Consider the following 11,966-nt stretch of genomic DNA (forward strand, 5'->3'; position numbering starts at 1 on the left):
TCCAGAGGTTTATTTCAGCAGCAGGTTTTAGCAGTTCACATGGAGATGGTTTTCTGGCCTTGCAGGGTACCTAGCTCTGGTGCTTATCCTACCTCTTATGAAATAATTTTTTCTAGTATTCTAAAGAAAACAGGTGTTTTTTCGATGACTTTCATTCTGCTTTTCAGAGAACCTCTTCTGTAATATAACTGAAAATTGTTTTTTCTTCTCAGCATTGCATCATGAGCTTATGCAGTAGCAGTTACAGTGAGCTAGGTTTGCAATTGATTGTTGACCTCCTTGCTCTGAAGAACAGCTCATATTGGCTTGTAAGGACAGAACTTCTGGAAACACTTGCAGAGGTAGATTTTCGGTGAGTGTTCCTATTTTTCCATGGGTGTAGTAACTGAAGTGCAGGGAAATAGAGAAAACTGTAACTGTAATGGCACAATTTCTTCTGAAGCATTAATGAGTTTCATAAAACTAATTCAGATCAGTCAATCCTATATGAATTCCTTTGTCAAGTTACCACTGACTGCACAACCAAGCCCAGTCCTAGTAACACTGTATTGAGGTTTATTGTTCATTAGTCTGTTGTATCAAGTCTTCCGTAAATGTGTGATCAGAGAGGGACCACATCATTTGGAGTCTAACTTAGTTTTTCCATCCAGTTTTGTGTGTTTTTAAAGAGAAATTCCCTGACAGGTACTGTGTTGTCAGCTCTCTGTAGTCACTCAGCTTCTTTTAATACGGAAATAAATGTGACTTGTTCTTTTTCTTGCATTCTCTCATCCTGTATTGATTCTTCCAAGCTGAAAGACAGAAGATGTTTATATGAAAATTCTTCAAGTTATCCTTAGTCATACAAAAGTGGACTCTTTGTGAATAGTGATGTTTGGAATGTGTTACTATCTTTTCAAAATAGTCTGATGATTCTGTGCATGGGGAAAAATACAATTAAAATCATGGTCTTTAAATAATGTTTTTTTTTTAATGGAAGGACTGTATTTCTTCAGTTATACTAGCCAGATAGTAGGTTAGCAAATAACTTACCTTTTCTAAAGCTTGCAAAAAGTGTTTACTACTTATATTTTCCTTATAGTGTTTTTTTAAAAAAATAAACAAAAAGAACCCTCAGAGCAGTGAAGGGAGAAGTAACATGCAATGTTAACTAATGTACTCTAAATTCTATTTTGTCATAGGCTAGTCAACTTCTTGGAAGGAAAGACTGAGAGCTTGCACAGAGGTATTCATCATTATACTGGTGTAAGTAAATTATTTAATCAGTGTATTGTGTTTCTGGATTAAGGTACCAGTGCAGTGTCATCACTTTGTTTTTAAATTTTGTCAACACTGATGGCTGTTGTATTTTTTGTGCAAATAGATTCATGTTCTAAAACTTCCTACAATTGGGATATACTTACTATGGAGATTCAAATATCTTCATTTTCTCTGGTGTGGTTTTGTGTTTTGTGGCTTGTTCTTTTTTAACTTAAAAAATTGACATTTGTGTAGTTAGAGAATGTGGTTGACGATGTTAAGGTAAAGATGGTCTTGCAGGCTTGTATGACAGAAGAAATCTCACCTGTTAACTCTCCTTTAACAATACGGTCAAATAATGAAAATAGTGAACTTTATTTACTGTGCTGATTAATTTTCTAGCTATTAAAGCTTCAGGAGAGAGTACTTGAAAATGTTGTAATAAGTCTGCTTGGAGATGAAGATCCAAGAGTGAGACATGTGGCTGCAGCTTCATTAATGAGGTACATGTGACATTTTCATTTATAGGAGAAGAAAAAGTAGTTTAGGAAGATATTTGCATATTGATGTGTACCTATAACTAAAATAATCACTTGGTGTTTTTAATGTACTTACATATATATATATATATAAATGTGCACGTATATATATTTATTCAAAAGAGAGATGGGAAACGCATCTTTATGGTACCTGGAACATGCATCATTCTGACTGATGAGGAAATTGTACTTTGCTTTCTATTACCAATCCAATTACATTAAATTACATTCTGAGGGTATTACATTGTGTTACATTCTGAGGGTCACTATCAGTTTCAACTTCTTCAGAATATTTTTCTTCATGCTGAAGTGGTTTGTTCAGTATCCTGGCAGTGGCTGATTGACTTAAAATGTTACAGTTCTACAGATTTATCCCAACACCCAGCTGCTGTAGTTTTCACATGGTCATACACAGTGGATCTTAAAACTTTTGTGCTCACTGATCACAGTGCAGCAGCTAATTTTGTTTGCAAAGCAGATATTTGCTGTAGCCTACTACAGTTATAGTTGCTGTACAGATAAATGCAACAAAGGGTAAGGATTAGTTGGTACTTTATTTACTGGAATTCAAAGACTTAAATTTTATGTTTAAAGAAGGTGGGAGCATGTAATACTGAATTCCAGGTGTATTTTATTATCAGAGGAGTTTCTTTCCTAGTTTTTTTCATACTGTTAATTGCTGTCCATTCCTAATAACAAATAGGGGACAACGAAACTTTAAAAGTTCTGACATTTAAAAGTGTTTATATTGCCAAAGGAGCTCAGCAGAGGAGTCATGAACTGTTGCACCATAGAGCTTTTGGCTTTTATTAAGGGACTTGATTCTGAAATGGAGTTATTTTATTAACTGAGTGGTAACAAGTTGAAGTTTTTTCTATCTTCGTGCTGACTTAGTGATAGGAGTTAAGATTGGAAAAGACTTAACCTGCCCAAGGAAGTTACTACAAGCTTGTAGAAACCCCTTGAAACATCCAATAAGGACATTCATTGGGAGTACCCTCACTGAGATTATAAAAACGTGTAAAATAACTTTTCATTTTACATAAGTTGAAAATACTGTTCAAGAAGACTGGATCTGATTTTGTTTCGGTGTTGCTGCATAGAAATCAGATGGTAAAAAATTATTTTTTTCAGTAAAAATGAGTTCTCAGTTGATACAGATACTCATGGGGAAAATATCTGGGGAGATCAGGGAACAGCAAGAGAGAAGTAATCTTTGTGTTTGTTGTGATATGTATGGGGAGGTATCTCCAGAAAAGACTTTTTTTTAATTACTGTATGTCTGGAGCAGTTGCTTTGTCCTGGCTTGAGCTCCTTGATTATAATGAAGAGCAGTTATATAAAGACAAATTCAGCTTAATGAATTTAGGTAATAGCTATTTACAATTTGATATGTGTAATTAACATATATAGCTTGCTGAACTGTATATTAAATGTATTTAAACTGGGTGTTAAATCATATCTGAATAATAATTTTTCTTTTTGATGCTTAATTTTCTTTCAGGCTTGTTCCAAAGCTGTTTTATAACTGTGATCAAGGACAGGCTGACCCAGTGGTGGCAGTGGCACGAGACCAAAGCAGTGTCTACCTGAAACTCCTCATGCATGAGACACAGCCCCCATCTCACTTTGCAGTGAGCACTATCACCAGGTGTGTTTCCTGCCCGGCCTTGCTTCCAAAGGAATGGAGACCCAAATTTCACTTTGCAAGGTCTAGGACTGTAGCTAAATCCTGCAAATCCATGTGCTTATTAATTCTTTTTCTAGTCTGTAGGAGCACCTGTAGTAGGTTTAAGCTCTACAGAAACTGACCCATGTTCAAAGAATATGCTGTGAGTTACTGGTGAGTGCTCACACACTGAGAGTCCTTGTTTTGAGATAGTTTCTTCTCTCCATCCTGAAGTCACCCTACTTGCCAATTAAATTATAAAACCAGCTCCAGCTTTTCAAGCTAATTGTATGTATGTTACTGTTCTTCAGGTGTATTGATCCAGGTTTATAAATCCACATCCTGTTTAATGATTGTAGTTGCAGAACGCTGTACTGCCTTTATAATTTAAAAATAAATTCTAGTTTTGATAGTGTGATCTTCTTGTATTTTTGCTGCCAGCTGTACTTTTTCTGTCTTATAGACAGCATGAGTTGTATATATTTGGAGGGGTTGTTGGATTCTAGCAGTTTGTCATAAAAATTTTTAATACTATACTTTTTGGTATATGGTCTTGATCTTGTCACTTAAGAGATATGCTATAGCATGGAAGCAATAGGACTTTGTGGATCCAGTGTTATTCTGGATAGAAAATAGAGTTTCTACAGCAATAATCCAAACTTTGTGAGCATGCAAAAATGTTGATTCCGTTTGAGCAACAGCAAAGACAACGGCCAAGTTAAATTGGTGGTAATTTCTCAAGTGTCTAGTTAGATATTGATAGTTGATCTACTATTTCTATTTGCTAACAAAGAGGTTTATTTGTAAATTAAATAGCATTTACTAATACAACCCCAAAAATACAACACTATAAGATGATATTTAGACTGTTCTCTGGTTTTGTGTGTTACAAGCAGTCTGTGAAATACATAATAGTAATTTAAGCTTAAATATTTAAGTAATAAAATTAATAATTTTTGATTGGGATGGAGGTTTTTAAGTACACGTTTTAGTGAGTATGAATGTTTTTATTTCAGAGCATACAGAGGTTACAACATGCTGCAAAGTCCAACAGATGTCACTATGGAAAACAACCTTTCAAGGGTTATAGCAGCAATTTCCCATGCCCTGACAATATCCACTACAAGAGCACTTACGGTGAGTTTTTGTACATATGAGTTGTACATATGAGTTTCTTTGAGTTTTCTTGCTATGGTGGCTGACTTTCTCCTATTTGACATGCTTGCCTTTTTTATGATCTCCCAACTGTATTTGTATTTGAGGCTTTTGTACTGTGAAAATGGCAGTAGCAATAGATTTAATTCTTACTCTTAAGATACTGTGTTGCTAACTCTTCCTGTGGTGAGACTAATTTGATTCTTGGTGTCTGCATTTCAGTTTGGCTGCTGTGAAGCTTTGTGTCTTCTCTCCACAACATTTCCAGTCTGCACCTGGAGTGTGGGATGGCACTGTGGGTATGTTCCCTCTTTTGTTAATCGAGCTTCTGGAAGTCACATTCATGAAACAGAAGTGGATTTACTTAGGCATTGAAGTCCTGGTTTATCTTAGCAGTTCTTTAAGAACTTTGTACAGAATACAGAAGATTATAACTTCATGTTGTCAGGGTATTGAGTGCCAGCATTTATCATCCCTGGAACTACAGTGTCTGTCACAGGGATTGGCTGCAGCAACTCTTATAGAAAGATAGATATAGTCAGCATCTATGAAATGTGATATAGGAGAAAATATTTCATGCTTAAGAACTTTTGAAAGGATGTTTATCTTTGGGATATTATATTTTGTAGAAGCTCTTTAAAATTTGAACATTGAAATTTTCATCTTGGGTTCTTGTCTATGGTGGGTCAAGGAAGTTGGTTCATCTTGGCTTCTGTAATAATGTCAGATGTATTTAAATTGTTCTTATTTGACACACTGAGTGGGAACAGCAAATTGGGTATCTATAATACTTAAGTGTTAATATAGGTAATGCATGATAGGCCCAAATTACTTACATTTTGAAGAGTTTCTTCAGGATGAAAATGTACAGCTGGCAGCCTAAAAGCTTTGATTTTTGCCTCTCATTATTAGTGCTGTGCCATGGGAGCAGTAAAAGTAGCTACTGGAGATGTGCACCTGGAGACCTGTTGGGTTTTTAAATAGATCTAATATAATTTGTGTTGATTTTCTTTGCTGCTGTCATTGTGTCTCTTACTCTGGTTGGGAAATTTTATCTTATTTTAAAACCAAAACCCAAACACAAAAAACCCATCTGATCGTCCCTCAGATGCTTTTCTTGTCAGCAGGCCCTTGCTTCCCTTGCTGGCCCTTAATGTGGCATGCTCTGTATATGTAGTATAAAAAGTGTGGTCCAGTGGTAACAAATGAAGTAATTCAGGATGTGAGCAGTACTTAGCTGGAAAATAAAATCAATATATCTTCTACCTAGCTTAAAAGTGTTGTTTTAAAGATGCATGTAATATTTATAAATGATCCAATGGCATAGCCTTTGCCCTTTCCTCTCATTCCTTCTTCACAAATTTTTGGCCAGTGTTTATATGAATTTGGACTTTGATTTTATTTTTGTGGAGTGATACGGATATTCCTTGTTCTGGATAATAAGAATATAATAACATGGATAGTAACATGAGAATTTTGCCAAAAATTCCTTCCTATCTTAAGTGTTGCTGTTCTTATGATTAAGAAGTTACTGGAACTGCTACATTCTAACTCTGTACAGCTCAACATGGATTAAGTAATGGATTTCTGACTGGATGTAAAATAAATAACAGTTGCCTGTGAAAATACTTTACAAAAACCAAAGGAAGGCCTGTGAAAATACTTCACAAAAAACAAACCAAAGGAATTACCTCTGGAGCTTTATCAAAATAATAGCATTCTTAGTGTCAGTTTAATTTTCTGAAATTCCTGTTGTTGTGTTAGACCAGAGTAACTATATTAGAAGATTTTAATTATTTTGAATTAAAAAATATTTTGAAAGATTCCCAGATTCCCTTTATTTAGAGCTTATATAAGGTCTTTTTCTGAAAGAGACTGAAGTATTTAGGTCTTACAGCTTTGAAGTGATGTGTGTAATTCAGAGTATTCTGCCAAACATCTTCTGGTGATCTCTGCCTGCCCTTTCTTAAACTTGACTTCCATGGGAAAATCTGATTTTATAATTATTGTCAAGAAAAATACAGAATGCAGCAGAAAATGGCCATAGTGAATAGTGTTCACTCAAAAAATATTGAGGATTTGGTGGAATTCAATTGTTTAATTAATTTCTTGTCACTTAAAAGCACTATCTTGTTACATTGCAATACTACAGCTAATGTCTCCTGTCCTTACCTTGCATATGCACAAGACTTAACTGAAGATAGTGTAGGACTGTAGTGGGTAGCAAAAAAATACAGAATTCTTCAGTTTATCAGTAGATGTCACTATAGCCTTGATATTTGCTATTAAAAGGAAGGTAATGGCTCTTAAAGAAACCAGAGTATTGTCAAGTCTCTGCTGCAAATTGCTTTCTGAAGTTGTCCTTGATTGTTAAACGTGTATTTCTGTAGCACGGATTTAATTTCATTAGATTAGCCATCTGCTTGACTGTTGGATTTCTCAGGACTTTTAATTTGCCGAAAGGGGGATAAAAAGTCATGACATTCCAAAATTAAACTTGCAGTGTTTCTCAACCAAGTTCTTCAGATGAAGCTCAGAAGGGCTGCACCATTGGTATGGCTGGCTTGGTCCTGTCTCTCCTTTCATCAGCTTGGTTCCCACTGGACCTCTCAGCACATCAGGATGCTTTGATTTTGACTGGGAACTTGCTTGCAGGTAAGGCAGGACAAGAAAAGTAGAATTGTCCTAATATTTTTACCATTAGGATTAGAAGGGCTATATCTCACTCTATTCTGATTGTATGCCATGAAAAACTTGCAAGATTAAGCAGAAGAGATAAAGAAGGAACTTGCACCCAGGAAGTTTGACAAGAAACTGCCTCTTTGTAGCTAAGTTGCAAATTTCCTCCAGTTGCCAAAGGGCATGCTTAGTACCAGCTGGGTACAAAGAACTCAGATTTTGTTGGTTTTGTTTTAAACTGTGCAGCTACTCCTGGCTTTGAAATTCTGATTGAACCTCTGTTCATGTAGAGACAATAACTGTAGCTGCCTTCAAAATTCTCTGGTGCTTAATTCCAAGTTTTGTCTGCTCTTTCCTGAAATTGCAGCAAGTGCTCCCAAGTGCTTAAAGAATCCCTGGAGTGCTGAAGAAGATGCAAACCAAGGTGCTGCAAAGCAGGAGGAGCCCTGGCCAGCTCTGTCAGATCGAGCTTTGGTCACTTTAGTAGAACAGCTCTTCTCTCATCTGCTGAAGGTCATTAATATTTGTGCACATGTGATGGATGATGTTGCTCCTGGTCCAGCAGTAAAGGTATATATTAAAAATAAAAAAATAAAATTATGTGGCTTAAATACTGTTGTGCTACAGACCTCTTCACATTTTAGACTTGATACAGGTAAGTATCTAATTCCTTGATAATGACTCCACTCTGTGTAGTAAAACAAGTACCATGAAAAAAATACATATTTTTCTTCACATAACAAGTTATTCTTTATGACTTCACTTGAAACATTAATTCAGTGAGGAGTAGTGAAGTATTGGATTGCATACTCTGGGAAATGTGTTGACTTTTAGGTTGGTTGGCTGGTTGTAATGCACTGAGCTCCTCTTGGGGCTAAAAATAAGTTTTATCTTCTGAATATCCTGTGAAATATTTTGACTTTTAAACAGCTTACATGAGGTACTTCCAGGTTTGGGAATTTTTGAGATTTTTTTGAGGCATATGCATTTAGAGACTGTTTTGGAAATTGTAAGACAGTATTGTTAAGATCAGTAATTTCTTCATATTTTAAAAATGTTTGAATACAATTTTGACACTCCTTTATCTGGAATCAAAAGGAAATGTAGTCATTGAGGTCTAATTGCATCTCGTTGGCTTGTGCTGAAGCTGAAAATTTAATCTCACTGGCCTAGGCTGAAGTTGAAAATAAAGTGGAGAATATATTAAACTATTTCCTTTTCACACAGGAAATTCATGTCCTGAACCTGAGACATTTCAATTTAACTGACAGTCAAATGAAGGGGAGTTTAAACAAAAGAAGAATATGCTTGTATTTTTGTAGAAGAAAACCCGATTTGTGCTTACAAAACTAATAAAAGTTCTTTTAATTCTAGGCAGCATTACCTTCTCTCACAAACCCACCTTCTCTTAGTCCGATTCGGAGAAAGGGGAAGGAGAGGGAGTCTGTGGAACAGGCATCTGTGCCCATGAGCCCTAAGAAGAGTGGTGAAGCAAGTCCAGGTAAGCACATCACTTCAGTTAACCCTTCCATCTGCCTGCCCCACACTATGTGGTTGTGGCAGAGAGAAGAGATAAAACTGAGTAACTTTTCTGGAGTTTCAGTTCAAAAGGCTGACAGGGACTGCATTGGTGGGAAGGCAGCTGTGGGTGGGGGCTTCTTTACTGTTTTAATTTTTATTAACTGTAAGTTGAAAATTAACTGTACTTTTCAGAACCAAAGCACTGCTGAATCATTTTCCTCAGTTTTTGTGAATCTACTCAGCTATTGACTAAAATAATTTTTGCACATACATTACTTAAAAGAAATTTGAAAATTGCTTTCCAGCTTTTGGCAGGAGTTACATTGCTTTTGGGAATGAGATTATGAATCTTGAAACCTTTTCTTTCCTTAGTAATGAATGAAGGAAACACTTGTTAATTCTGTTTTGTAAATTGTACATGCACTTCAGTATTAAGCCCTCTGGGTTAATTTCTCTCTCCACAGCAGGCTGGATTGTTGGAATGCTGTTCATTTTGCAGTTGTGCACAGATTGTTTCTGCAGTTTGCAATATACATGTGGATTGAAAAAAACATGCTGTTTAATAATGCAGATGTAGTAAATTATATTGTGTGCATGTCATGAGCAGTCTAGAAAAGGCATATTGTGCTAAACTATGATATTCTTTTTAAGCTTCTAGGCAAACTGATGCTACAGGACCTGTTCCAACAAGTAAATCATCTTCAGTAGGAAGCTTTTATCATCTTCCATCATACCTGAAGTTATATGATGTCTTGAAAGCAACCCATGCTAATTATAAGGTACTGCATGATATTGTTTGACTGGACTGCAATGGGGTTGGATAATCACATTATTTCTTTCAAATAGGCTCTGCCTCTCTCAGCTCACTTGTTTACCTGTGTAAACAGTTTATATACACAAAAAAAGAATTTAAAGAAAATCACAACTACCACAAATAAAAACAAAAACTGGCCAAACAGCAGCCCATGATAGGCACTGTCACCCTGTTGTTTCTCTGCTGTCATTATTGCTGGTACCAAATGATTCTTTGCTGGTTTGGCAATCCCAAATAAATCCCCATGTCTGTTCTCTCTGCACTTTATCCCAGGATGGGGAAGCTTTTTCCTCATTAGTTCAGGTGACAGAAGATGCATTCCCTAGAGAGTTGGTCTTCTGATATGTACTTCAAGGACTGTGTTCTTATTACACCTGCTGTGTTTATCAGAAATGCATCATCCAGCTCCATGGCTTGTCAGTGCCCTAGGCTTTCCTCAAGCAAGAAGATCCCTTTTTCTTTCATAGTCAGAATGGAGTCCTGCCTTTCCAGCAATGCATAAAGCAGTCTAAGCTGTCAGTTATGTTGATTGATATACACTGAAATTTTATACAAAAGATCATTTTGTGTTAATACCCACTTCTTCCAGTAATTTGTGTCTCCTTGTCAAGTAACGTGGTTTTATTTTCTGGGAACAGGTTACTTTGGATCTCCAGAACACAAATGAGAAGTTTGGATGTTTCTTGCGGTCTGCCTTAGATGTTCTCTCTCAAATCTTGGAACTTGCTACTCTTCAGGACATTGGAAAGGTACAAGATTGGTTTGTTTTATATTTTATAGTTAACTTGTCCAGTATCTATGGTCCTTACTGGGAGAAAGCACATATCACTGGTTTCAAAATTGCTAATATTCCAAAGGGCTGTAGTCCTAGAAGTGTTGTGCTTCCACAAAGTTGAATAAAGGGTTAAAGCAGATTCTCCAGGTTAAATTGCTGCTGTTGAAAACTGCAATAAGTTTTTGCGTTTTAAATTTCACTTGGGGATTTTTCTTTCCAGCCAAATGGTTTGCCTTCAGTCATTCCCTATATTCATATGTCTAAATATACAAAATGTCAGAAGATCTATTGCCCTCCTTCCTCTCCTGTGTTTTGCTATTTTTTTCTCCTTAACTGTGGTGTTAGAAATTATAGTATTTTAAGATTAGGAAGAAAATGTTGAATTCTTATTTCTTTCTTTAATTCCTTGATTTCTCTTAAATTAATGTAGTTTTACTTAGTACAAAAATCTGTGTTACTGACTAGTTTTCACTGTAATGTTTTATATAATGAAAAAACCATCAATTCAATGCATTTGTTTTTCTGATTTTCTAGTGTGTAGAAGAAATTTTGGGATATCTAAAATCATGTTTCAACAGAGAGCCAACAATGGCAACAGTGTGTGTACAGCAGGTAAGAAGTTATTTTTTTAGGTGTTGTGTGAGTGTTAATCCTGATGTCCTTTGGCTGTCAATTGGATGCTAAGAATGGCCATGCTTGTAAGGGAAGTGGTATGTAGAAACATTGGCCCAGGTGGAGCAAAGAGAGCTAATTTTCTTTCATTTTCACTGCTTGCTCTGTAATTTGATATTAGTTCCCTCTTGAACTGCTTCCAGTTCACAGAACTATTTTAGCTGATGTTCAGAAAACAAGCTTGTTTTCTACCTTACCAAAAGTGTTCTTTAGCCAGTTAACTGTATTAAAAAACCCTAGAAAGCAAAGAACTGACTACCTTGTGATGGATTTCTTACAGGCTTCCAATTAAATATTTAGGTTTAAGTCCTCAAAGGTTAATAACAGTGAGAGACAAGTCAAGGGTTTTTTTTCCTGAAATGTTAACTGTTGGAATTCAGGACATCCCTCTGACTATCCTGGATTGCCATGACCCCTGCCAGGGGGCTCAGAGATCCTGGCACAGAGCCCAAGACACCTGTGATTTTGATTATGACCCATGGAGCAAGTTACCAACCTTATATGAGGATCTGAAAGCCACAAAAGTATAAGTAGAATAATAATCAGTTTGTCACAGGGTGAAAAATAGATTGTTTTGGGGTTTTTAAAATGGGGGCTCAGGGGGCAAGATGGAGGAATCTGGGTGTCCAGCCTTTCTCCTTCTTCTTGGCCTCCATCTTCTGCTGTGGTGTTGCCACTTTTGGATTGGTTTAGAGTAGAAGCTCACTGTCTTAACATAGGTGACAGGTATTGGAAAGTAATTGTAAATACTGTACACGTAGTTTTTAGTATAAAAAGATAACACCACCCTGGGAGCAGGCAGAGTGCCTCTGACTGTCTTGCTGAACGGACCTCGGCTGGACAGGAGAAAGAATTTTATAGGTAAGATACAATAAACAACCTTGAGACTGAGAAATGAAGAGC

At 36.2% G+C, this 11,966-nt stretch overlaps 1 protein-coding gene across 1 annotated transcript in view; it reads left to right on the forward strand.

The window, feature by feature from the left end:
- Positions 1 to 11,966, forward strand: part of HTT (huntingtin) — a gene marked incomplete at its 5' end in the record, with an annotated part of 85,836 nt that overhangs the window by 26,336 nt on the left and 47,534 nt on the right. Inside the window, 12 exons of the mRNA XM_031060067.1 lie at positions 213 to 352; positions 1,182 to 1,245; positions 1,642 to 1,742; positions 3,283 to 3,429; positions 4,464 to 4,584; positions 4,825 to 4,901; positions 7,106 to 7,257; positions 7,649 to 7,851; positions 8,656 to 8,782; positions 9,454 to 9,581; positions 10,255 to 10,365; positions 10,926 to 11,070. Coding sequence (XP_030915927.1) covers positions 213 to 352; positions 1,182 to 1,245; positions 1,642 to 1,742; positions 3,283 to 3,429; positions 4,464 to 4,584; positions 4,825 to 4,901; positions 7,106 to 7,257; positions 7,649 to 7,851; positions 8,656 to 8,782; positions 9,454 to 9,581; positions 10,255 to 10,365; positions 10,926 to 11,070 — 1,516 coding nt within the window. The remainder of the gene's footprint in view (positions 1 to 212; positions 353 to 1,181; positions 1,246 to 1,641; positions 1,743 to 3,282; positions 3,430 to 4,463; positions 4,585 to 4,824; positions 4,902 to 7,105; positions 7,258 to 7,648; positions 7,852 to 8,655; positions 8,783 to 9,453; positions 9,582 to 10,254; positions 10,366 to 10,925; positions 11,071 to 11,966) is intronic.

This window comes from Geospiza fortis, unplaced genomic scaffold, assembly GCF_000277835.1.
Source record: "Geospiza fortis unplaced genomic scaffold, GeoFor_1.0 scaffold147, whole genome shotgun sequence".
Taxonomy (NCBI): Eukaryota; Metazoa; Chordata; class Aves; order Passeriformes; family Thraupidae; genus Geospiza; species Geospiza fortis.